A 27,964-nucleotide genomic window follows, 5' to 3' on the forward strand; every position below is an offset into this window, starting at 1 on the left:
GGATGACTTTAGGTTGAATTAGCCGCTCGCTGCCTTAATGTGAAACCGCTATGAAGACAAAATAGATATTTATAGAAGAATATGATTTTTTTCCCTGTGATCTAAAGCATGGTGATGTTCAGCCTACAAACATGCCAATTTTCTATTGTCAGCCATTTAACAAGGTCTCAGGTTGAAAGAAGAAAGTTTCATTCAAAGCCCCGTGCACCGTGCAAAATAAAATGACTTTACAAAGATTTTCCTTCTCCCCGTGGCAATACACCGGTTCATATTCTTACATTTCCTGACCTTTACAGCTAGCTGGTTTTTTTTCTGTTCATTTATTTTTGCCCTAACCCATATCGGATGAAAGTTATAACGTTAATAAAGAACTGACAAGGAAGGCACGCGGGGTGCTCAAATTGATTCTCAAGTCAAAGAAAAATAAGAAAAGAAGAAGGAATGCTCTCCGATATCTGATGTCATGAATCAACCAGAATAGCTTTCCTCTCCTCTTACATTTTGCGAAAGTGAATAAAATATTCACTTAATAAGTCTCTTACATTGAAAGACAAGAGGTGCCAACAATCAAACAACATTTTTGAGAGACCTCCCTCCTCCCCCACAGTCCTGGTTTTAAACTTGAAAGAGACTCCTCCGAAAGGGGTTGTCCATCCTTATGATATTGATGACTGTCGTAGAGAAAAATTAAAATCTATTAAGATATCTCCAGAGTGTGGAAAATATCACCCTAGCGTTGAACATATGGGATTAATTATAACTGGGAAAGTGAGAAGCTAATTATTACTGGGGAAATGAGAAACTAACTGTAACTTAGAAAGTGAGAGAACGCGCTGACACTTCAATCTCCATTGAAGTAGGGTCCTCCTGCAGTGGACAGGTAATTACAGCAGATATCTTCTGTGGGATACAGCCATCAACACTGGATTCATATACGCAGAGGCAGAGAAGTTTACTTCTGAAGCAAGAGCTTCGTCTTTCCAAAGCGCTTTTCTGAGACACTTTGGAGCCAATGGTCAGTGATGAATATTGGTGTTTGAATCGATCTGATATTTATGAGAGATATTTTTTATTGTAGGAAAATGACTAACAGAACACATTTACTCAAATCTTCGTGAGGTCATTCTAATTCCTCCAACTTAATATCGGCTCAATAGATGATGCTATCTATGCCATGTTTAATCTCTTTAGAAAGGTAAAATCGCAATAGGTAACATGATGACAATATCTACCACCTGTGACCTCCAGGGGCGTAGATATCCTGAAAGTTGGGGATCTCATAAAGTTCTAAAGTATTTAGAAAACCTCCCACAAACATCCCCCATAGGAGCTCACAAAGTGGAGATATGTGGGCGTAAACTTCATCTAATAAAAAACAGCGTTAGGGGTTTTGTCCTTGTTCATTTCTGGAAGACATAGTTCGCTATAAGAGTGTTCCATTTTCATAATCGGAGTGCTTCCCTTTATAAAGATAAGAGCCATTCCTGCAACAGCAGGATTAGTACTTTCACTTTTCCTTTTTAGTGTATGTAATTATGTATATTGTATTGTTTTATTCCCATTTTGTAGCAGGTTTGTATATTTTTTTTAGAAGCATTGCCTATAGCTCTGTTCCTCGTGCTCTGTAAACCGCACCGCTGAAGCCATACGCTGCCTGTAACGGGTGTCCAATCTGCCTGTATAAATGATTAGTGGTGCCAGCTAGTAGTTTCTTTTGTTATTGTGCAGTTGGCAGTGACCGTACCAGCGTCCGTGTGTGTGTATATATATATATATATATATATATATATATATATATATATATATATTGTATGGTAGCGCTTGTCATTCAGGTAGGGGATACTCGCTAGGCAGCCGATAAATCAGGTCCGGCACAGGTTTCTCAACATAACTCAGTCCATTCAGTTTATTATGCAACACAAACCAAAGCAATAGCAACAGAAAGTTCATATCAGATCAGCATAGCATCCATGAAATAGCGTCCTTCACTCTGTTAATCCTGTGGTCACACAGGTTGTACAATGTCCAGTATATAGGCTCTCTAGCCTCACAGTTATATCCCCCTGTTTGGGTTACCTCATGGCTGCTTCTCAGTGCAGACGTTCATTCCCTCTTCCCAGGGAACTCTCAGACATATGCAGCCATTATACACAGCCTCTCCACGTGCTGTCAGGAAGGCAGCCACGTCAGCCCAGACGAGACCTTCTATACGGACCAACCGGGTCCAAGCATTCACTCATGTGACCTACCCTGGCCACCTTATATGGTCCGTAGCCACGCCCACCGGATCACATGGCTATGACCTCATCACAGGTCCTTCAATCACTCACACACATATACTTTACTATGGCATTCTAAACACCCGCCCCAAGGTGGGTTTGTAGGTGATTGATCCCACCCGTCTCATCAATCACCTGAAGGCTTCTCCCTAATACATTGGCATGAAAGATCAGCATATAATCAAGCCTTCATCCCAAGGCCACCCACCTTGGGATACATAACGATCCTTTAGCACCCTGCTCCTGTTACCAGTCTGGACATTGCTATCCGTCCTGGGACACCCACACAGCGCCCCCTAGCGGACACAGTGGTCACTACACCACAATATATATATATATATATATATATATATATATATATATATATATATATATATTCCATGCTTTGGAATCTATGCTCAATGTGAATTCCCCAATAAGCAGCCTAGTAGTGGAAGCAGTCTCGTCTTTGTCCTTCACTCGCAGTCAATTGCGTGATTGCTGTGACAATTGAAGGCAGCAGAGTTGCTTCTCTCTGACAAAATGGTGGGTGCGGTGGGATCTTTACGATGTCCTCCATAACCTTGACCTATCCTTAGGATGGTCCGTAGGGTAGGTGGCACACCCTTAATTGACAGTATGAATTTGTATAGGGCACTAATTCCTTTGGGGCCAACTACTGAGCTCCTGTACATTTATAGTGAATGGAAGGAAGGAACTGCACATCATAAGGCACGTAGAGGTGCTAAATTAAGATGTATTCAGGAATGTCTTATATCCATAGGTTGCAATGCTGTCAGTATAGAAACAACTTAAAAGTTTCAGGTTAATACACTTCATCAGACGTGTTTGTTGTGGTAAATGGTCTCAAAATTAGAAAGGTTCAGGATTTGGGGTGAACTTCCATAGAGCAAAAAGGCAAAACCGTACATAGTATTGTGTAAAGTGAGCGGTATAGCCTTAAGAATGAGTCATCAATATCAGATGGATGGCGGTCCAGCGCCCTCACCATTCAGTTGCTACCATCTTCGTTAGTGGGCAGATTTAAGCATTCAGTGGAGCTGGACAGCTCGGTTACATCCAAATTGTAGTTGTCACTGCTGGATACTGCAGATCAGCTCCTATTTTGCAGTTTCATCTTCTCTCTAGTGAGGGTCTCCACATTCATTAACATGCACACATTTGGTGTATCATCCTCCAGCGCACCCTTCATCAAGACTGCCGTGCAAAAGTCCCTTGTTGATAAATCAAGGACTTAGTGTTTTGTGTCCGTGATTTTAAGAATATTCTTTGTTGCCTGTAGCATTTTGGTATAATGATCCTTGTGAATCTGTCTTTGGTTGCACATTCCTAGCGACATTTCTTAATATCTATCCTCAACTGATAAAATGGAACAGTGAAGTAAGATTAATTCTCCTAGGTTTAATCCTAAACATTTCCTGCCAGAAGCTTCAGAGTATGTATTAACACCTACCGTATGTCTCCAATTACCCATAGCCCAGAATGGTAGAGCGGAAGAAGGAGTCCATCAAATGAAGCGAGCGATCAGCAGGGTTCCGTCCTGTGAGATATTGTTCACAAGGAGCAACGTGTCTATGTTACACGGCTGCTCTAAGAGATTTCTATGGGTTTTCCTTACATCTGAAGTCTGTTTTTTTTTTTCTCTAAAACAGAGTGAGCTCCACAGCTAAATTCTGTTTCCCATTGCAGTGGCAAAAGAAAAAAAAAACCATAATACCCAGTTTGACCAGAAAGTTTTCTGTATGAAGACATCACCATAAAATCTGATGATTCTATGTGAAACCTGCTGAAGTCAACACTATGGCCCCATTCATCAAGACTGGCATTGCCCACACCAGTCTTGAAGAGTGGGTGTGGTGGAATCAGAGTCACCAGATTCATTAAGAGGCACCTGGCTTCAGAGACTGGAGTAAGATTTATGGCGTCAGGTATGCCACAACTGATTAGATAAGTGGGCATCACCACTCCCCATCCCGTGCTAGCTCTACCCATTTTTTCAGAGCTGGTCAAAACTGTCTTGAAAAGACCAAAATATGCAAAGTCTTTGCACACAATATTTGTGACTTCTCAAAGTGCTTTATGCCAGATTTCTGGCGGTAAACATTTTGATGATTCAAGCCATTATCTTAGGATTTATGGTTAGGTACCATCTTAGAATTCAGCTTCCTCTACTGCTTCTTGTAGATCTTTGATAAATAAACTAAAAAAGGAGACATGCAGGAGAGACAAAGATCTCCTCCACCGTTTGTCATATAAATTGTGCTAATCATATCTAGGCTTGAAAGAGAAGAAACATAGAAGACATTAAAAGACTATGGTCTTCCAGAGGTCAGAGAGAGATGTGAATGAGGCCAGCCTGCATTGTTCAGTTATGTAATCTATTTGCATAGTTTTTCCTCCTCTGTTTTGAATGGCAGCAAATTGGCTGTCTTGGACAATGTATGTAATCAGCATATCAGCAAACATCACTGTTCAATGGCCATGCATTACTGTTTTGCAAAGATAACAGAAAATAAACTGTATGAGCTAATATTAGAGGTAAATTATAGGGATGGGCGAACCCGAACAGTAAAGTTCGCCGTCCATAGCGAACACCTACAGTTCAGGCACGGTCACCGACCACGGACTTCACTAGGAAGTCCGTGTTACTGTTCAGGTTCGGCTGCCCGAACACCGGGTGTTTGTCGTGCTGTCATGTGCATGACAGTTCAGCAAACACCACTTCTGATCGGCGGTGAAATCATCCCCGCCGATCAAAAAGCCACAGTTCCCACGCTGTCAAAAGACAGTGTGAGCGCACGGCTGTGATCGGAGGTATAAAGTTTACCTCTGGTCACTGGTGTCAGCTGATGTGGCTACTGCTCCCATCATCCAACACCTGCAGTCGCTAATAACAGTGAGAACAGGAACAGCGGATGGGAGTATTTATCATCCGCTCCTGCGCTGTAAATTAATAATTTTGTTAAAAAACGGCTTGGGTTCCCCTGTATTTTTGCTAACCAGCCAGTCAAAACTCACAACTGGGGCAGCAATCTTCAGCTGTCAGCTTCAGCAAAGCTGGTTATCAAGAATAAATAAATAAAAAGAACTGTGTGGGGTCCCCCCCATTCTTGACAACCAGCCTTGCTAAAGCAGACAGCTTGGGGCTGTTATTCTCAGGCTGGTAAGGGGCCATGGATATTGGCCCCCCAGCCTAAAAATAGCAGCCCGCAGCTACCTAGAAAAGGCACATCTGTTAGATGGGTAATGGTCCTGGGTATGGTATCCATGTATCTGTATTTTTCATTGCGGCTATTGATCGTTTTTATGGCAGTTTTTGATACTATGTGTTTTGGCACCACTGATATGTGGAGGGTTTAACTTTTCCCCCCCTTTCTTGCTATCTGGACTTATTAGGGTCCTGTATGAAAATTATATAACATGGATTTTTGTGTGTGGTTGCTCCAATCCATCTATGGGCTGGGCTTTGTCTAGGGTTATATAGTCCTCATGAGCCTAGGAATAGGGAGGGATACTGCTATAGTGCCACAGTGTTGCTGGATCATATGCTCACATTATATGTGCTTATATGTATGATATTTATGTGTTGATATGTATTATGGGTACTGTGGATGCCATAGTTTTGTGATTTTATCATGTTTTTATTGTGTATAACTCTTTTGTATCAATAAAAATTACTTATTTCAGTCTTAATTATAATTGGTGCAGTGTACGCTTTTGTGCAGTGGTGCTTTCTCTCCTTTTTTTTTTCCTTAATTGAAAGAATGACACAGACTCGTTTAATAATCTTAATTAAACCATACGTACGACCTCGCCTAATTCCCCCGAAGCCCTCAATCTCCTGTAATAAAACTATACTAATCAAACAACAATATACAATACCTGTCTGTTGTTCTGTCCCACGCCATAATCCATTTCTGGGGGAGAAATAGTTTTCAACCTGGACGGTGCCTGGTAGTGTACTAGGCATAAGCGCACACTACCAGGCATATATGTACACTACCAGGCCTCAGCGCACACTACCAGGCCTCAGCGCACGCTACCAGGCCTCAGCGCACGCTACCAGGCCTCAGCGCACGCTACCAGGCCTCAGCGCACACTACCAGGCCTCAGCGCACACTACCAGGCCTCAGCGCACTACCAGGCATAAGCTCAAACTGAAAATAGGGGGGGAAGCCAGCACTGCTTAAGGTTAGAACGCATAAATTAAAGTGCATATGCACATAATATCCAGCTGTATTCAAAAATGAGATATTTGGCAAAAAAATTGATCAATTCAATTGAGCCACCCCGCCGCGCCAAGGCAATCTCATGTGGGGGGTCCTACTCTACATTTATAATAAATACTGTGCCATTACGGCCTCCTAAGAGCATGACCACATCTAGTGCAATCTGTACCTGAACATTGCTGGATCGCTCCCATGAAGCCAGATGAAGCAAGTGCAGATGAAGGCCAACCAGGTCTGAACACAGACATATCAGGATTGACCTCCACACATTGCCCAACCAGCAAACATAGATGAAGGGCGATATTGGCCCGGACACAGGTGCACAATTAAATAAAGCTTGGGGCAGGGCGGGGCTGCCGTGTGTGTGCACAGCAGCCTAGATCCATCATAATGAACACAGAAAAATTTATAGCGGACATAGCCAAGCGTGCACGGCAGCAGTGGTGGTGAGCCACAAACCAACAACAAGAAAATAGGGGGGGAAGCCAGCACTGCTTAAGGTTAGAACGCATAAATTAAAGTGCATATGCACATAATATCCAGCTGTATTCAAAAATGAGATATTTGGCAAAAAAATTGATCAATTCAATTGAGCCACCCCGCCGCGCCAAGGCAATCTCATGTGGGGGGTCCTACTCTACATTTATAATAAATACTGTGCCATTACGGCCTCCTAAGAGCATGACCACATCTAGTGCAATCTGTACCTGAACATTGCTGGATCGCTCACATGAGATTGCCTTGGCGCGGCGGGGTGGCTCAATTGAATTGATCAATTTTTTTGCCAAATATCTCATTTTTTAATACAGTTGGATATTATGTGCATATGCACTTCAATTCATGCGTTCTAACCTTAAGCAGTGCTGGCTTCCCCCCCCTATTTTCTATAAGCTCAAACTACCAGATATAAGCGCACACTACGAGGCATTTGCACTCACTACCAGGCCTCAGCGCACACTACCAGGTATAAGCGCACACTACCAGGCCTCAGCGCACACTTCCAGGCAGAAGCGCCCACTACCAGGCATCAGCTCAAACTACCAGGCAGAAGTGCACATTACCAGGTATAAGCGCACACTACCTGGCAGAAGCGCGCACTACCAGGCCTCAGCGCGCACTACCAGGCCTCAGCGCACACTACCAGTCAGAAGTGCACACTACCAGGCCTCAGCGCACACTACCAGTCAGAAGTGCACACAACCAGGCATAAACGCATACTAAGATAAAGGGGATTTCCTAACTGGAAAGCCAATTTTCTAGATAGACATATCCCAGCAGTCAGCGACGAGGACTGGTGTATCATAAACGGCACCATGTAATCCATTCCAGCACCAGGTCCACCAAATCTGGAGGCTTTTTTGGCAACAGAGTTGCTCCACCAAATAGAAGGGAAGCTCAAGAGGAGGAATTTCAGAAAATAATATAATAATGAAGAAGTAAAACGTGAGGCAGATGTGGTTGGAAAATTAACAGTAAGTGACTTTAAGCCTGCCTGACATCTAAGATAAAAATATAAAGGGGATATTAGAAGGGTAGATGAGCGTGGACGATGTGGACCTTGTCAGTCTTCTTTGTGGGTAGGGCACATACAGATATAGGGCCTGTCTAGTGCCATAAATATGTATTTTTCTTTACCTGGTGTAAATGCCGCTATTCTCCTGAATCCGGTGATGTTTTCGTTTGTTCCTGCTCCTCTCTTTTCCTGAGATATGCCTTCCCTTCCCTGTGAACAACTGTTGTGTTTTTGGCCAACTGGGCGTGTTCTCAAGGAGACACCCGTAGAGAAGATTTGACGACCACACCCACATGGATAAAAAACCAACAGCTCTCTTTATATACAGAGTAGAGGAGGCCATATCTCAGGATTGGAGAGGAGCAGAGTCAAAAGAAAAACAACGCCGGATTCAGGAGAAAAACGGCAATTACACCAGGTAATAAAACTGCATATTTATTACATGTGATTGTCCCTGTCGATGAGGGCTGACCTATTAGTACACCCTTGTACCAAAAGTAAGGTCCCACTTAGGGGGTATGTGCACAGTGCACACACTAAGTGTTTGCTGCAGTCATTTATGCACCAAAAACTCAGCACCAAATCCCAGAAGTTTTTAATACCAGCAAAGCGAATGAGATATCTGTAATCTCCTGCACTCGCTGCTTATTTTTTCCTCGCAGATTTGAAGCAGTTTCAATGTCAATTGTTTCAGCATTTTTGCAGCATTTATCATCCATTCAAATAAATGGAGAAAAACACATGAAAAAAATGCATCAGAAACCGCACATATTTTACGCAGCTTTTTTCATGCCACATCACAGTGAATACTCAACGTGTGCACAAAGCCTTCGAGTGATTAAGGAGTTTGTGTTGGATTGACTATGCCCCTTCTTATGCTCATTCTTTCTTTTTCTTGCCTCGTTTGTAGGTCAGGACATGTACATATTACAATGATGGATATGACGTCCTTGCTTAATAGCCTCACTTGTTCCTTAAACTTAGAGGAGAGCGCAAGGAGAATGAGGCCCCGGTGACACACTACTTCATTAGACCTTGCCACATATTCTAGATAATGCCACATCCAGCATCAGATACCAGGGACCAGTCGTCAACAAAGACAAGATCATTTTTTTAAATATAGATGAAAAGTGAAAAAATAACTTTCACATATACTTTATAAGTCCTAACAGGAACCACATATTCTTGCTATGCAATCTTGTAAACATTGTATATTTGTTATAAAGCTGCAAAACAACCACACAAAGAAAGTGTAGCTGTTATTTCCCGCAAAACAAATTAGAACTGTTGTGTTATTTGATATCAACTATTTTTCAGTGGCTGGTTCCTCTTCATTGGCATTCTTCCAGCACCATAGGAGATGGAACTTTTTTCCTAATTTTCCAGTATCGAATGCTCCTACCATTGTCCAATTACTTACCTGCCCAAAATTCCTCTTTAGTCTGCCCTTAGGGCCCCGTCACACATAACGACTCATCAGCGATCCCGACAACAATATCAACGTGTCACGATCACTGGTGAGTCGCTATGTGATCGCTGGTTAGCTGTCAAACAGACAGCTTCACCAGCGATCAGCACAGCGACGCCGAGCGCGCGGCGTCGCTGTGTTCGTTAGTTACCAACACGCTGATGCAGGGAGCTGGTAACTAACATACACATCAGGTTTCTAAGGGACGCGCGTCCCTTGGATATCCGATGTGTACGTTAGTTACCAGCTGATCGCTGGTCTCCCGCCTGTCACATGCAGCGATGCATGCTGGCCAGCGGGAGACCAGCGACGATAAATATGTCCAGAGGTTTCTTGCAGCGATCAGCGATACCGGCAGGGGGGCCGGTCGCTGATCGCTGTCACACACAGCGATCTCGCTGGTGAGATCGCTGTTGTCTCGCTAGCGAGATCACTATGTGTGACGGGGCCCCTTACTGTGACAGGAGAGCAGGAGCAGAGACAAAGCCCCTATTCCACTTCCTGTAATCCGTCGTGGTGTCTCTGCTTCTAGGGACTGATTATACTTTACAACAGGCAGTGAAGTGCAAGTTAGACAGATGGGAGACATCTAATAGCTGGCACTTTGTTTAGATTTTTCAATTCCTAATGCAAGTATTACTTATCTTTCCCAAAAAAAACAATAAGTAATTTTTTTTTTGCACTGAAAGTCTTGTATTTGCTGCTGTTTTGTGTAGCTCTTGGAAATGTTATGAACCCTTTTTTTAAGATCCTTTAAAGCGATAAAGTGTTTTATTTGCATGTTAAATCTTGGTGAATGATGACTGTATTAAATGGTGATTTAAGTTTATTTTGCATTTTATATTTTAAATAATTAATGTATCTTGGAGAAATATCTTACAAAAATGTGATTATTTTTCTTTCTATGTATTGCTGTGGACTGTGTCAAGATGTGCCTTAGATTAATTTAAAATCAATGTTAACTGGAAAGAGCACAGATAAAAGGAAAATCTAAGCTGGACATTAAATTAAGTGCCTTGTTACATTCATTTTCAGAAGAGCCTCGGTCATTATATTTGTGCAGTGTACACAGAGTGCAGTTATATTAGTCCTCGTGACTTGACATTAAAAACATTAGAAACCACTCTACATTAAAATGTCATATTGAGATTAAGTATCTCACCGTCATATGCTGAGAATACGTATATAGGACCTTGGACTCAGAATCTAAACTATGTGCCCAAAATATAATTCTGCCTCTTTGCACAGAATATAAATCTGCCGGGTGAATGGGTATTTGGGCACAGAATATAAACCGGAATGACAAAACTAAGAACTTTGCACTCAGATAAAGAATGCACATTCACAAGCGATGCCGGTTGCACTACCCAAGGGCGTGGTTCCTCCTTCCTGGCATTCAGTTCTGATGAAGGTCTGATGTAAGACCGAAAATGGTTAACACAACCTTGAAGGAACTTTATTTCACCACATCTCTAACTGAGTGCCAAGTTCTTAATTTTGTTAGTACATACAGGCTGGATACCCTGCTTGTGCACCATACACACCAACCACAAGAGTGCCGTATATACATCCGTAAACTGGAATGACGACAGCACCTCTGGACCCAGAATGTAAACTTGATGGCTTAAAGGGGACGCTATGCCTAGAATGTACCGTAAATGAAGGGCCCTCTCTGCCCAGAATAGAAACTTTCCTGATGAAGAGACTTCTCCGCTCAGAATATAAACCTGCCTCATGAAGGACCCTCTATGCTTAAAATATAAACCTGTCTGATGAAGCAACCTCTATGTCCAGAACATGAACCTGCCTGATAAATTGGTCTTTGTGCCCAGAATATGATCCTGCCTCATGAAGGGTCCTCTATGCCCAGAGTATAAACCTGTCTGATAATGGGGCCTCTGTGCCCACAATCTAAACCTGTCTGATGAAGCAGGTTCTGTGTCCAGAATATGGACCCGCCTGATGAAGGGGCCTTCTTACACAAAATATGATCCTGACTGATGAAAAGGCCCCCATGCCAAGAATCTAAACATATGTGAAGAAAAAGGTTGTTTGCCCAAAATGTTAATTTACCTGATGAAACACTGCCCAAATATAAAGCAGCCAGTTGACAGGTTGAAAGTGACTTTGTGCTCAGAATGTAATTCAGCCTGATGAAGGGTCCTCTATGCCCTGATTGTAAACCTACCTGATGAAGGGGCCTTTATGCCTAGAATAAAAACCTGCCTAATAAAGGAGCCACTGTGCCCAGAGTATAAACCAGCCTGATGAAGGGGCCTCTGTGCCCGGAATGTGGACCTGTCTGATGAAGGGGCCTCTGTGCCCAGAGTATAAACCAGCCTGATGAAGGAGCCTCTGTGCCCAGAGTATAAACCAGCCTGATTAAGGGGCCTCTGTGCCCAGAATGTGGACATGTCTGATGAAGGGGTCTCTATAACCTGAATGCAAACCTGCCTGCTGAGTGGACCTCTGTGCCCGGAATGTAATCCTGCCTGATGAAAGGACCTCTGTACCTCCAAAATGCAATTTGTATTATCTGCTTCATCAGGACCAAAACTATAGATAGTGCAAAGATATTTTTGCTTTAGGACCTTGGTGCCTGGGAGGGAAGGAGGAGCAAAGGCCCTTCTGCCACATGGCAAAACACTGGCATTACAAATGGCATATAAATATGAGCTCTACAACTGATATTGCATTGGGGCCCAGGTTCATTTAAGATGGTCATCAAATGATTATGGGGGGAATCTTACACCATTTACCTCCTTAGCGCTTTTGATTGTCTACACTGTGTTCATCGTATGCTTGGTATGTGACATCCAATTTCACTTGCAATATGCGCCATCCTTTAGATCTTACGATCCGTTCCCTCTTGCTGTCATTCCAGTTTGCTATTGTTCTTCCAACCACTGTTACACTTTTCAGAATTGCATTTTTTTCACCATTTCATCCCACTTAGGTTTTTATTTCCCATATTTCAGTCCATTATGTAGTTAAATGAATGGTGTCACTCAAAGCCACAACTCCTCCTGCAAAAGAATAAGCCCTCATACGGCTATATTAATGGAAAATTAATAAGTTATGGCTCTTGAAAAAAGGGATGGAAAGAACGAAAGTGCAAAAATAAAAAAAAATAAAATCGACCTTAAACGGGTGTCACGAGTGTGTCACGTCTTCCTGGGAGATCTGTAGTTAGAAGATCACTACGTATTGAGAATCTGAACACTACCTCTCTATAAAACCTGGCCAGTCCTTCTCTGCCTTGCCAGTGAAAGCTTTTCTTCCTAGCTCCTTGGTGACACTGTGCTCAGTAGGAGATCGTTGTTTCTATAGTAGATTGTTGCTTGCTGTTTTTGGGTGTATGCTTTCCTCATTTTCCTATTCCCATTTGGATGGTACATTCCTATCCCTCCTCATATACCTCATTATCTTTGGTGAGTGTTTGTTGCTTCCTGTTATCCCTGTTTTGTCGTTATGTCTTGTTAACCTTATATTTCTGTCCCAGGCCTCATGGAGTGGGAGGAGGGGACAGATCATGGTTAAACAGGAGCACAGTAAGCACGGAGACTCAGGCATCTCTACCTTCAAGAGTACCCCTGAGACAGGAATAGTTAGGGTCCCAGTTTCAGGGACAGTTTGAGGCCCCCCTTCCTTACCGAAGACCCTCACAGCGTGACAACGAGTTAATTTATTTTTGTTCGTGCCCCTCATCAGTTTACTTGTCTCTTGTACATTTCACAATAAGTAATATAAAGAGGAGAAAAAAGAGAAGAATCCAGTTACAGAATACTGAAGTGTGTACAATGCGGCACAATTATATTGGATTATTCCCACCTCCGCCAACCTCCATTCTTGTAGTGTCTCATAATGGCTTGTGACGGCATTAAGTTTCTGCTGTAAACACAAGTCTCCCATGCTGGATATGATTAAAAGGCTCACATCATTAGATGGAACAGTCGGAAGCGAACGCTTCATTCACCGTCTGCGTTCAGTTGTGATACAGGCAAGTTCTTACAAATGACAAATCCTACCGCACACTGACATGTTTATGGCGTCCTAGCGTTACTTCTTCACCGTCACAGAAAAGGCTGCAGTACAAGCTCCGGACTCGTCCATCTTATTTGCTGCAACCTGCCGTGCAGCTCCAGAGACTGCGAAAATCTTGGATAATTCCTTGTTGAACTCACGTTTTATTCCTTCAAATAAATGTGCTAAAGAAAGAGTCAGATGTGTTAAGAAAATCGATAGACGGCGGTGGGAAGAAACATTTCAAGAAGCAAAAGTAACAGCACAACCCTGTGTTATTTCAAGGAAATCATCTTTAAAGTAACATCTGCATAAAAAATATCTTAAAAGGATGATGGAAAAACAAAGGGCAAGAAAGCCAAAAAAGTATACGTTGGCTATTTTTGTATAAGCCGTTAGCGTGGGCCCCATTGTTCACACGGCTAAGCAGCTCACTGCAGGGATTGTGATTGACAGTTCTGCTCGAAAACTACCTGTATGTGTCCTGTGCCGCAAACCGCCATCAGCAATAAAACAACGATAGAAATGTAAAGCAATTACATTACTGTGGCTGAGTACACACAGCATCATAACATATTCAGCTACGCTGTCAAATTGCATTTTTTTCTTAGATTTTCATGATATCGTGGAAAAAAAAAAAGTTGCCGATTCGACTGCATTAGTTCAGATGACTGTAGACATTTTCGGGCCAATGGCGTCTGCACCTTGCGGAAGCGACCGGCTCCGAGTTTATGACCGCATCATGGACAGGTGCAGGAGCTGCCTCATATTACAAGCAGCTGCATTTTTTTTAGTCCATGTGGAAAATTACTTGTGTGCCATGGTTCATGGGCTAATATTGGTCGTTGTGCAAGTGACCAAAAATACGGCCTGAAAGAAGCCTTAGATATTGTTCATACAAAGGGTCTAACGGCATATTCTCCGGACAGTATATCTTGTCCTTATGCTGTTTGTTTTAAAACCCCAATTGACTGGAGCAATTTCAGAGAAGAGCTACCAGGATGGTGAGCTGACTGCGAAGTATGTCCTACAAGGAACGGTTAAAGATCTGGGAATGTTTCGCTTGCGATAAAGAAGGCTAAGAGGAGACTTAATAGCTGTCTACAAATATCTGAAGGGCTGTCACAGTGTAGAGAGATCATCCTTATTCTCATTTTCACATGGAAACACGAGAAGCAATGGAATGAAACTGAAAGGGAGAAGATACAGATTAGATATTAGAAAAAACTTTTTGACAGTGAGGGTGATCAATGAATGAAACAGGCTGCCACGAGAGGTGGTGAGTTCTCCTTCAATGGAAGTCTTCAGAGGCTGGACAGACATCTGTCTGAGATGGTTTAGTGAATCCTGCATTGAGCAGGGTTTGGACACAATGACCCTGGTGGTACCTTCCAACTCTAGCAATCTAGGATTCTATAACCCCTAGAACTTAACGGAGCTGTATACACATCAATTTCATTTCTTTTTCATGGAATTCCTATTCATATCAGTTTTTGCCGGTCAGAATCAGACATTTAATGTATGTTGTTGCATATGTCCTATTTTTTTTTTTTGGAGTGAGTCATAATAATCATCATTTTTATATAGCTCTAACATATTCCGCAGCGCTTTACAGTTTGTACACATTGTGAGCCCCATCGGGGACAGTGATGCCACCGGGGAAGTACGGGAAAGGCGCTTGTTTGGAGGAAGGCAGCCATGATTTTCTAATCTTGTATAACCACTTCACAGCAATTTCTACATGTTGGCCGCTAAGCACAATATCAGGCGACACTAATCTTCCCCTGCATTTGGCAGGGGGTTGCACGCTGCAGTAACGCAGTGTCGTTGTGTATGGATTCGTCTGTACCCTTGTGAGTATCTTGTTCACCGTGGTACAGTACGCGCCTCCATAGGGAATATTTTTCTCTGCGCATCATTAATGTCTTATGGGAGTTTGATTTTGCTGTCACATTTGGGTTGACGTCCTGAATGAATTACCAGGGGATGAATTAATTAATTCAAGCATGTTTTATCCTTTAATCATTCAAGGTTAATTCATTCGGAAAATTGGTCCACAAAACTGGAGCAGACGAACATGGGAAGAAGCTCGGAGGGTTGTACTGATTCACTTCACTTTTCATGCCCTACATGCGATACACTACTGTATATGGGCAAAATATTGGGACACACGTCTTCATATCTGGATTGATATTTTTTATTCAGTCCTAATGCCCCTCGGTTTATAACATCCGGCCCCTCACCCTCCAGTGTATGGACACCCAACCCCACCGTGTATAACATCCGGATCCCCGCCATGCCGTCTGCCTATACTAACGTGTGAAAGTCTTCTAAAGACATTTCTTCCCTCCTAAATCTTCTCCATCACCTGTGAGTGATATTATTGAGAACTCAGCCATGAAGTAGAGATCACGTAATGTTGCAAAGCAGGGTCACCAAGTGCTGACGAGCAGGGGGCAAAAAAGGCACCAACTCTGCTAACTCAATGGGGGGATTCATTAAGACTGGCATGGTGCAGGCCACTCTTAAGGACACGTTCGCCATGGGTTTCCATGGAAAGCAGCAGTATTCAAGCCTTACATCACAAAGCACTACGACGAGCATCGGGTGGAGTGGTATATGGCCGCCACCACTGGACTCATGAGTTCTGTGCGATGACGGATCACACTCCTCCATCTGATGGATGAGTCTGGGTTTGGTGAATGCCAGGAGAACATTTCCCACCTGACTGCAATGTGCCAGCTTAATTTTCAGGGCTCAAATTCAGTCACTGCCCTATAGTCTCCGTGAAGGGAAATCTTAATGCTTCAGCACACTAAGACATATTGGATTATTGTAACTTCCAACTTTGTGGGAACAGTTTGGGGAAGGCCCTTTTTTATTCCCTGTGCTATGACCACAGTTGCCAACTTGACTTTTTTATTTTTTCTGGACAGCTTGTCAAAAAAATCATGGACACACAATATTTTTTGTGGACACATTGGAAAACCTTACGTGTCTACAGCCCATAATTCTGACATCAGCTGCATTAACTGTGAGCCAAAAAATGATGATAATTACAGTCAATATAATCTGTATAAGTTTCTTCAGCTTAAAAATAACATTGGATAAACACGGTATTATATTATGCATTGCTTTAAAGTTATTATCATCGCTGTCCCCAATGGGGCTCGCAATCTACATTCCCCAACAGTATGGAGAGTGGGAGGAAACCAGAGAACCCAAGGAAACCCACATAAACACAGTGAGAACTTATAAAGTCTGTGCAGATCTTGTCCTTGGTGGAATTTGAACCCAGGACCCCAGTGCTGCAAGGCTGCAGTGCTAACCACTGAGCCACCGGTGCTGCTCAGTAGGGAAGGTTAGGGAAACAGAGCACACTGGACCATAGGGTGATCCCTTTATAAAAAGTTATATCAAAACCAGGTAATCTGCTCCCCTGAGCATGTTGTAGGCACAACTACTTGAAAGCTCAATAGCAATTTCTGCTGCCCCGTGGCTGGGGGATGAACTCCACCAGAAAGATTGTAGGAAAAGATAATTCACTTTTTTTGGCTCTTCTAACCGAAATGATGATCCTTGATCCAATATAAAAAGAAGCAGTTTTTATTTCACAACCTATTGGCTTCTTTCTCAAGTGTAAAAATTGCCACGAGAGGTGGTGAGTTCTCCTTCAATGGAAGTTTTTAAACAGAGGCTGGACAGACATCTGTCTGAGATGGTTTAGTGAATCCTACACTGAGCAGGAGGTGTGACACGATGACCCAGGAGGTTCCTTCCAGCTCTAACATTCTGTGATTCTATGAAAAAACAACTGTACAGTGCAAGAGGGATTTAAGTATCCTAAAATGGGCTCCACAAAGAGCTGTGGAAACACCCACAGAGGATTTGAAAATTTGTGAGGGGAAACGCTCATAAACAGTGAGTATAGGTACGTTGAGAGACATAGACAAAAATTAAAAAGGGAGTATAAAAATATACAGTTATATATAATGGTTAATGGTAGTGATATCCGAAGGGAATTAAAAAAAAGAAAAAAAAAAGAAAAATTGAAAATAAGATGGAAGGGGGGACTTTAACAATATTGTAAAAATGCAGGAGAAAACTGGAAAAAAAGAAAAGGGGGAATAATCTGGTGGAGCCACAGAATAGTTGACTATTTTTTTTTCCTTTTTCACTTTTCTCGTAAAATAAAAAGAGGTGGTCTGAAATACAGTGGGTACGGAAAGTATTCAGACCCCTTTAAATTTTTCACTCTTTGTTTCATTACAGCCATTTGGTAAATTCAAAAAAGTTCACCGAGTGACTGAAGGGGACTGAATACTTTCCGTACCCACTGTACAACTTAATTTTCATCCTAAATCTATTTAATGCTAATTAAAAATTAATAATTTAATACAAATAATTTAATCTACAGTGGCTTGCAAAAGTATTTAACCACCCCACTCCACCCCAGCATTTTTCTTGTTTTGCTACCTCACGACATGGAATTTCACAGTTTTTTTATTTTTGAGGGTTTGCATCAGTTTAAGTAAAGAACATACCTACAAATGTGAACATTTGGTTTTCTTTTTCTTCGGAATCAAACAACAAATAGGACAAAATAATGCTAAACTTCATTGTGCATAACTATTCTCCCCCCTAAAATCATTTTGCGGCAATTACAGCTGCAAGTTGCTATGGAAAATTCTCTCTGAGCTTTTCACATCTTGGCACTGGGATTATTGGCCATTACTCAAGGCAAAACTGCTTCAGCTCCTTTACATTTGATGGTTCCTTCTGGTGAACAGCAATCTTAAATCTGATCACAGATTCTCAATTGGATTATGGTCTGGTCATTGTCTTGTTGGAAGGTGAACCTCCATCCCAGTCTCAAATCACTGACAGACTGAAACAGGTTTTGCTCAAGAATATATCCATGAATTTCACACCATCCATCATCCCCTCAACATTTTCCCTGTCCTTGCTGATGAAAAAAATTCCCACAACATCATGCTGCTGCCACCATGTTTCACTCTGGGGATGGTGTTCTTTGGCTGATGAGGTGTGTTGGTTTGACGCCAAAATAGCGTTTACCTTTGTGTCCAAAAAGTTAAATTTTGGTCTCAGTTTTTGTGTGTAAGTAAAGGCTTGTTTCAGCCCTCTCCATCTCTATAGGGTGTACGGCTTATTGTGGTCGTATGGATAGATAGTCCACTCTCTGCTTGGGAACTGTGCAGCTCCTTCCGGGGTTACTTTTGGTTTTTGTGCTGCCTCTCTTGGCAGGTTTGTTGTGGCTCCATGTTCTTTCCGTTTGATGATAATGGATTTGATAGTGTTCCAGGGGATTTTTTTTATAACCCAACCCTGACTTGTACTTCTCACCAACTTTGTCCCAGACTTATTTGGAGATCAATGTGGTCTTCATGGAGTTCAGTTAGTGGTGCCTCTTAATGGTGCTGCAGCCTCTGTGGCCTTTCAGAAAAGGTATCTATATACTGACATATGTGTGACCCTTAGATCAGACACAGGGGGACGTCCTGTCACTAAGCATGGGACTTATGAAGGTAATTGCTTGCACCAGAAATTTTTGGGAACTTCATAGCAAAAGGGGTGAATACATAACATGCCCATTTTTAGTTATTTAGCCCATAAATTAAATATATGTTTTTATTTTTTTCACTTCACCAACTTAGACTATTTAGTGCTGATTAGTGATGAGCGAACGTGCTCGGATATGGTCTTATCCGAGCATGCTCGGGTGCTAATAAAGTGTCTTCGGCGAGCTCAAATTATATGTTCAAGACCCAGCGGCTACATGTCTCGCAGCTGCAACCTGCCTACCAAACAGCTTCCTTTTTGATGACTCTTCATTTGAGAATCCCAGTGCATGCTGGGATAATCAACCAAAGTGTCATCAGGGGGCAGAGGCTGCAGTCATATGTGTGACATTCATTTCAGGGGCTGGTCTAGTCCGTGCTCTCTCATTGCGCGATGTGCACAATGACAGTGCGCTTTCTCATCAGCTCAGATTAGCAGAAACTCACCGGCAGCAGAGCACACTATCAGTGTGCGTTGTAAAACAAATACCCTGCGTCTATCATGACTGGTGTTCAGTTTCTGCACGCCAAGTGTCTGTTATGAGATGGATCCGACACTGATATCATTGTCATTTTTCTATTAATGCCACAAAACAGAAAAATGTTAATGAGAGTGTAGGTGTGAATGTACTTTCTCATGTGAGTATTTTATATCACTTACTTGTAAGCCAAAAGCTACCGAGAGAAAGTATAATGGGAAGATTTGCACTTCTGCTGTGGTTTGGATTCTCTCTTGACTTTGTGGTTGGCCTCGACTTATGCAAAATGCTGACGGAATTACAAAAATGGTAAAGTGACCCTAGGACTCTTTTTTTTTACTTGGCCATATTTGGTGGTTTTTTAGAGTCTTTATATTTTGGATTGGATCTGAGCGCAAAAAGAAAATAGGAAGGAAATTCCTAAATTGAAGGCTCCCACTTACAGCTCAGGAATCTAGTAGCGCATGGAGGAGAAATTCTACCATGTAAATGAGCTCTCATCAGAAGCCGCGTCACTGGGATCTAAAATCAAACCAGAAAGCAGTTAATTTCAGAATAAAACCCGAGGTGAAATTTCATGCACATGGACTTAAAATAGTTCTTATCCCTCATGAGCTGTTAATTACTTGAGCGCTGTGATCACTGTTTTGACAGATTGAGGAGGAGATAGCTTTATGCTATTTTGACAGCAATCAATCTCCCTGATTTATATGGGAGGCCTCTCTGGAGACGGCACTTGTACTGCAATTAATACACCAGACGCTTCTTTATTAGCATTTACAATTTGCTGTGCTGCACAGTGGTGTTATATTTTATGCATATTTGCTCTGGGAAAACTTTTTTAAAGTGTTTTGAAGGGGTTTTTTTGTACTTTCTTCTACAAGTATGCTGTACACACTGCGTAACTCACCGAAATGCACAATATTGCACTCTGTACGGATACTGAAACTAACTTGAAGCTGTAATGTCTTGCAGCACGTGAGTCCAAACAGAAACGAATAAAATATTTAATGCAGCTCTACATGTGAAAAATGCATGAGACTCTTGAGAAAGGAAAGTTATCCTCATAAAACACTCAACTTGATAGCAAGATGGAGTGATTGTTATGCCCTGGTTTGGGGATTCGATGCAGTGACCTCTTGCTCTGTTGTCAGTTATCCTGTCTGCTGAGCTATTGCCCTTTTTACCCTTTCCTTATGCTAATGGTTCCTATTGCCTTTATTTGTACTGTCTGGGTTTGCTCCTCTTCAGGTGTTTCCCATTCTTTCGTTTAGGTTGCCCTCTGACATTCTGGATTGGGCTCTGTTTATTCTCCCTTCACTACACTTCCTTGCTGGCTATATATCTAAGTGGATTAGTTATAAGGAGTTCCAGCTCTTCAGTGAAGGGATTTTCCCTGTTGTGCAGTTACCATTTCTGTTTCTGCTGTGTGCTTGTTTGTCTGCCCTCCAAGCAACTTTCCTTTCTCAGTTAGGTTGGTAGGAGATTATTCTTGTTTTATTCATTATTCTTATTTCCTCTTCAAGCTCATGCTTTAAGTTTACTCACCCTACACTTTCCCTCTCCTGGTTGGCTGTACACAGTGAGTGGCCTTCCTTCTGGTTCATCTGGAGTTACGAGAAACCTCTTAACGGCCATTTAGGGAGCCAGGTCTGAGGTGGTGTTATTTAGTTGAGCGGCTAGGGATTGTCTAGTCTGTACAGAGACCAGAAGGGTATGAGTGTGGCTTCTCTGTGTTGTAGGCTTTATTATTCTGTAAGGTAGCGCTTGTCATTAAGGTAGGGGATATTCGCTAGGCAGCCGATAAATCACGTCCAGCACAGGATTCTCAACATAACTCAGTCCATTCGGTTTATTATGCAGCATAAACCACAGCAGCAGCAACAGAAAGTTCATATAAACACCATAGCGTCCATGACAGAGCTTCACTCTGTTTATCCTGTGGTCACACAGGTTGTGCAATGTCCAGCACACAGGCTCTCTAGCCTCACAGTTATATCCCCTGTCAGGGTTACCTCATGGCTGCTTCTCCATGCAGACGTTCATTCCCTCTCCCTGGGAACTGTCAGACACTTGCAGCCATTACTCACAGCGTCTCCACGTGCACTCAGCATGTCGGCCAGGCGAGACCTTCCATATGGACCAACCAGGTGCAAGCATTCACTCATGTGACCTACCCTGGCCACCTTATACGGTCCGTAGCCACGCCCACCGGGTCACATGGCTATGACCTTATCACAGGTCCTACAAGCATTCATACATTCTTTATTATGGCTTTCTAGACACACCCCTGGGTGGATTTGTAGGTAGCTGGTCACGCCCGTCTCACCAGCTACCTGGAACGCTCTCCCTGACGCAGTGTAACAGAAGGTCAGCAGTACCTCTGCTGACCAACACACATGTTCAAGCTTCCATCCTAAAGCCACCCACCTTGAGATACATAACGGTCATTCAGTATCCTACCACTCATCCTCTCTCCTGGGACACCCACACAGCGCCCCCTAGCGGACACAGTGGTCACTACACCACAATTCACATTACCCATACATGAGTGAGTTACGTGCATAACAGTTATACAACCATTCTGACATGGATTTTCAATGTAAGTACACCAGTTTCATCAGGCTTAATAGTTTTAAGTATTAATGCAATATAGATTGTATTGTTATATCTGATGACCATATAGTTTAATAATTTTCAGCTTTTAATTTTACTTTTGTATTCCTTGTTTCTTTCAAAACAGAATTGGGTGGAGAAAGCGGAGAAGCAGACGCTGTTATCAGATACCCTTGATTTGTCGGAGCTTTTTCACCCAGACACATTCCTTAACGCTCTACGTCAGGAAACGGCAAGGTAAGTGTACTGAGATGTGCAGGAAAAATTGTAGAGCAACAAGTGATTTTTAAGCTTATTTATCACATAGTCCCTTTGAAGAATAAAAGCAGCAATCTGATTGATGGCTCCTCTATTCTTTACCTTTTTCAGGTTTGAATGCAATTGCCTCAGTGTTTTCTGTGCCGCCTGGACAATTTATATTTACATTATGGTTTCTAATTACAATGGAAACCAAGATGTGTTGCAGGATCTATTACACAACAGAAACCACCAACACCTCTTTGCCTCTCCAATGTGAAGATACTTGCAATAAAAATGTTGGCACCTAATTGATTAATTTTCAGTACATTTAAGCATTAATTTTCCACTGGCGGCTTTTACATTCTCCCCTGTATGACTCTGACCAGTCATATAAGGGAAACAAAAATTGGGCTTACAAGGATTCAAAGAAACAATTCTATAAAATTTTTAAATTTATTGATCTACAAGTTACGGAGCCGGTCCAAGCTCCTCCATCTGGCTCATACAGGCTGAATAACACATGCCAGTTCTATGCTATGGGGGGGCGTGTCCTTTTTACCCTGTACGTTGATGCCTGCTTATGATTGGTCGATGTCATTCAGGTGGAAAAATATATACCCTCTGTGAAAAATAAATGCATATGCTCCCCTTAGACTTAAGCTCTTTTTCGTTATTAGGTGCCAAATACTTTGATTGGGATGATTTAGCGAATCCTGCTTTGAGCAGGGGGTTGGACCAGATGGCCCAGGAGGTCCCTTCCAACTCTACGATTCTATGATTCTATGATTCTATGCTAATATTTCTGAAATTTAGAGGAAAACAAAAAAATATATATTCTGCTCTGTAGCCACTGTGAAGTTGTGTTTGTGTGCACGTCAACATTAAACATTTGGTGAAGGGTCCTCTTTAAAAATAACATGTGATTATTCTTCCCTCAATATTTTAAAAAGCATAACCCTTTAGGTAGCTACTCTGCATGTCCAACCTTTGAGAGGCTTTATACATGACTAGATGTTTTGGACAAACCAGAAGCTTATGTGTCGACAGCTGTTTCTTGCTCCTTAACAATAGAGAGTAGGGTCCTGATAAACTGAATAAAGTGCCTTACAGGGTAGATGTCTATAGGCGGCAGTAGAGACATAGTAATTATAATTTTATTTTTATAGCTCCAACATATTCCGCTGCACTTTACAATTAAGCTGGGACATGTACAGACAATAAAAACATTACCAAGTGACACAATATAGTTCAACAGTTAGAGAGGTAGTGAGCGCCATGCTCGCAAGCTTACAAACTATAAGGAAATAAGAAGACACAATTCGTAACAAGTGCGTATTATGTACGGTCCAGCCATCATTATAATCAATAGGAGTTGTCAAATAATGCTGCACGATCCAGTCATTAGCCAGTATCTGTCTAATGGATGATGTTGGTCTTCGATCAGTTGCAGAATGGCGGACACAGATAGAGTGGTGCAAAACTGAAGAGTGCTTTATGGGTGAGAGAGAAGTTTATATTGTTCTCTGTAGCGGATGGGCAACCAGTGCAATGACTGGACAGAGTGGAGGCATCGGTGAAGTGGCTGGACAGAAATATAACCCTGGCTGCCAAATTCAGGATGGATTGAAGAAGAGAAAGTTTGGTTAGAGGGAGATTGGTTAATAGAGAGTTGCAGTAGTCTAGACGAGAATGAATTAAGAGCGAAAATAACAGTTTTTGCAGTTTCAAAGATGATAAATATGCAAATTGTCTCTTCAGAAAGGAAGAGGACTAGAACTCTAGTGTCACCTATTAGAAGTTGCAATCCTAAAAGTTAATATTGACCCTCTAACGAGCCTTGTCACATGGTTTAGGATAAAATCAAAACCTCAATTTGCAGACATTGTGTTTTGGGATACTGTCCCTTGTGAGTGCAAAGTGTGAGATCTGATTTGGCTGGGTGAGAGGCATATTACCGGGATCCAAGAGGTAATGTTTCTCCTTGCAGAGTCCGACATGTCAAGCCTGACATGCCAAGGTGAGGAGACTTTTAAGCCTTGCAATGCTCCTCTGGGAAATATGCAACTTGTCTTTTCATAGAGGAAGAGGACTAGAACCCTAGTTATTTCTCTCTGAAGAGACAATTTGTATATTTCCCAGAGGAGCATTGCAAGGCTTAAAAGTCTCCTCACCTTGGCATGTCAGTCTCCATAAGGAGAAACGTTACCCCTTGGATCCCAGAAAGATGAGAAGAAGACGGGTTCTGGAAGTGTTTTTAAGATGCTGGTGACATGAGCGAGTGAGCGATTGGATATAGGGTGTAACTAAAAGATATGTGTCAAATATGACCCCAAGAGAGTGAGCGTGCTGCTGGGGAGTTATGGTTGAAGCACACATAGAAGTGGCATTGTCAGGTGAGTACAGTGTATAGTTTTAGGGGAGAGGTATTTGTATACATGTATATTTGCATATTCTTTCCCAGGGAGACTTACCTCCAAGACTTCTCCGCCATTAGTCATTACACCTGGAGAGTGGCCATGTATAGAAATGTCATAAGCATAAAAATGTCTCCCAGCATATACATAACCTGCACCTTCTGCTCATTTTTATAGACTGACACAAGCCATGTTGTCTTTCCCCGCAGTTTACGGTAGATCTGCGGCTTGGAGGTTATTATGAGCCGGTGCTCTCCTTGTCAGGAGAAAGCCTTTAATGCAGCGGGATGCAGTGACCGCCATGTTTACCTTGTAATGTTTTATATCCCCCCTAGAACAATGAACTGCTCCATGGATAACCTGAGATTTGTAGCATCTTGGAAAGGGAGGATTCATGATGCAAAGCTCCAAGTCAAGGTAATAAAACACACAATAAACGTCGTACAAGGTGATGAAAACTTTACATCCAGCCGGCACGCTCTCTTCATTGGTATTCAGTTCAGTTCAACACATAATAAAAAGACATGGAGAAAAAAATGGATTTAAAACCCGGCTATGATTTACCGCTCCCATGTTTCCCCTATTAGTCAAGCAGCCTGGTGTATTTTCTTCATTACTTGGCATCCTCTGCACAAAGTACGTTGCTTTACGTGACCTCTGTGTAAGGCAACAATTAAATTAACAACCCACAAGATCATCTGGAATGGTTACTGTCTGCCACCATTCACAACCATGCCGTAATAGGCTCCAGCGCTGGAAATGTCAGCAGTAACGGGACGTTTCATCACTAAAACCCCTATAGATCAAGGGGATCGTTACCGTTACAACACAAATGCATAGGGAGAAGCTATATACAGTGACTTGCGAAACTATTCACCCCCCACCTCCTTTGGCTTTTTACCTATTTTTTTTACATTGCAACCTGTGTTGAAATATTTTTGTAATCCGATTTGTGTGTGATGCATGGGCACTAAGTAGTCTAAGTTGGTGACGTGAGAAAAATGTAGACATACATTACATTTATTGGATCAAATAACTAAAAATTGGCATGTACATATGTATTCACCCCCTTTTGCTTTGAAGACCCTAAAAATTTCTGGTGTAAGCATTTACCTTCATAAATCACATGCCTAGTGACAGGACGTCCCCCTGTGTGCGATCTAATTGTCACATGGGCTGTCAGTATATACACTTTACCTTTTCTGAAAGGCCACATGGGTTGGAACACCAGTAAGCAAGAGGCACCACTAACCAAAATACAACATGAAGACCAAGAAGATCTCCAAACAAGTCAGGGACAAAGTTGTTGAGAAATACAAGTCAGGGTTGGGTTATACAGAAAATCCCAATCTCTGATGATCCCCCAGAGCACCATCAAATCCATTATCATCAAATGGAAAGAGCATGGTACCACAACAAACCTGCCAAGAAAGGAACTAATCAGAGAGGCAGCACAGAGACCAAGGTAACCCTGAAGTAACTGCAGAGTTCCCAAGCAGAGACTGGAGTATCTGTCCATATGACCACAATAAGCCATATACTTCATACTGGTGACCGTTATGGAAAAGTGTCCAGAAAATAGCCTTTACTTACACACAAAAATTGTAAGGCTCGTTTTAAGTTTTGCCAAAAGATATGTGGGAAACTCGCCAAATGCATGGAGGAATATGCTGTGGTCAGATGAGACCAAAATTGAACTTTTTGGCCACCAAGGTAAATGCTATGGCGCTAAACCAACACAGCTCATTACCCCAAGAACACCATCCCCACAATGAAACATGGTGGGGGCAGCATCATGCTGTAGGGATGTTTTTCAACAACAGGGACCGGGAAAATGGTCCGAGTCAAGGGGAAGATGGATGGTGCGAAATATAAGGATATTCTTGAGCAAAACCTGTTTCAATATTCTTGAGCAAAACCTGTTTCAATCTGTCAGTGATTTGAGACTTTGACGGAGGTTCACCTTCCAACAAGACAATGACACAAAGCATACTGCTAAAGTAACACTAACTTGAAGGCACTGGTGCAGTTTTGCCTTGAGAAATGGGTAAAAATCCCAGTGACAAGATGTGGACAGCTCATAGAGACTTATCCAAAGCGACTTGCACCTGTAATTGCCACAAAAGAAGGCTCTACAGAGTACTGACTTTAGGGTGAATAGTTATGCACACTGAAATTTTCAGTTATTTTGTCTTATTTGTTGTTTGCTTCACAATAAAAAGCAAGCCAAAATGTTCACAGTTGTAGGCATGTTCTTTACATGAACTGATGCAAACCCTCCCAAAAAAAGTGGGGGTGAATACTTTCGCAAGCCACTGTATGTAGGTGCAGGACAGATAATAAATACTCGTTGCAATCAGCCCTGGATTTCAGGAACCTATGGGCTTAGAATGGTTGGCACCTTAGACTCCGTCCATGAAGTAGACTATAATCTAATCATTCGGGTTCTGCTGGCCGAGTGCAGAATTGCCGCATATGTCCTCACCCAAGTTGTGGTCAGAAGACCTGCCGTTAGTCTGCAAATTGCGATCCTGTTCAGAGGGTCAAATCCTCTGAATAACCATGATCCTGTGGCCAGTTGAAATAAAAAAAACATACAGTATATACATACATAAGCATCAGGTTGCCAACTTTGGTCCAGTAGCCACTTCCATTTCTGTGCTCAACAGTGGAGAGAGTTTCCTGCATTGGTACGTGACCATAGATATGTGTAAAAGCCGATGGCTGGCTTCTCATTTCAATAGCTAAGCAGCCCCCGTAGGATAGATAATGGGGCTGGCTTAGCTAATGAAATGTAAGCCAGCCCCCTTTACACACACCAGCAGAGAAAACCAAAATGGATGCCAAAGCACCTGCCGTAATTGAAGTATACTAAGTTATATAACTGAGTTTTTTGTAAGCATATTTATGTATACAACAATAGTCAGACAAAGAAAAAAGTGTGACAGTGTGACATCAGTGTGACACCTGTAACCCTTGCTGAACGGGTGCTCTATCCATGTGAAGAAAAAACATGAAATATCATAGTAGAAAAAGACAGCAGGATGGCACTCACCGTTCTCTTGAAATGATTCACTTTATTTCATATTAATAAAACATAGACAATGGCACGGGAGAAATGCAA

At 42.2% G+C, this 27,964-nt stretch overlaps 1 protein-coding gene across 2 annotated transcripts in view; it reads left to right on the top strand.

Moving 5' to 3' along the window:
• The window catches only part of DYNC2H1 (dynein cytoplasmic 2 heavy chain 1), a 537,791-nt gene that overhangs the window by 495,376 nt on the left and 14,451 nt on the right, over positions 1 to 27,964 (top strand). For both annotated transcript variants that reach the window (XM_073558365.1, XM_073558366.1), the window contains exons 86-87: positions 22,314 to 22,423; positions 25,176 to 25,257. In XM_073558365.1, coding sequence (XP_073414466.1) covers positions 22,314 to 22,423; positions 25,176 to 25,257 — 192 coding nt within the window. The remainder of the gene's footprint in view (positions 1 to 22,313; positions 22,424 to 25,175; positions 25,258 to 27,964) is intronic.

Source organism: Dendrobates tinctorius, unplaced genomic scaffold (assembly GCF_039654945.1).
Source record: "Dendrobates tinctorius isolate UK_male_01 unplaced genomic scaffold, ASM3965494v1 ptg000256l, whole genome shotgun sequence".
Classification (NCBI taxonomy): Eukaryota; Metazoa; Chordata; class Amphibia; order Anura; family Dendrobatidae; genus Dendrobates; species Dendrobates tinctorius.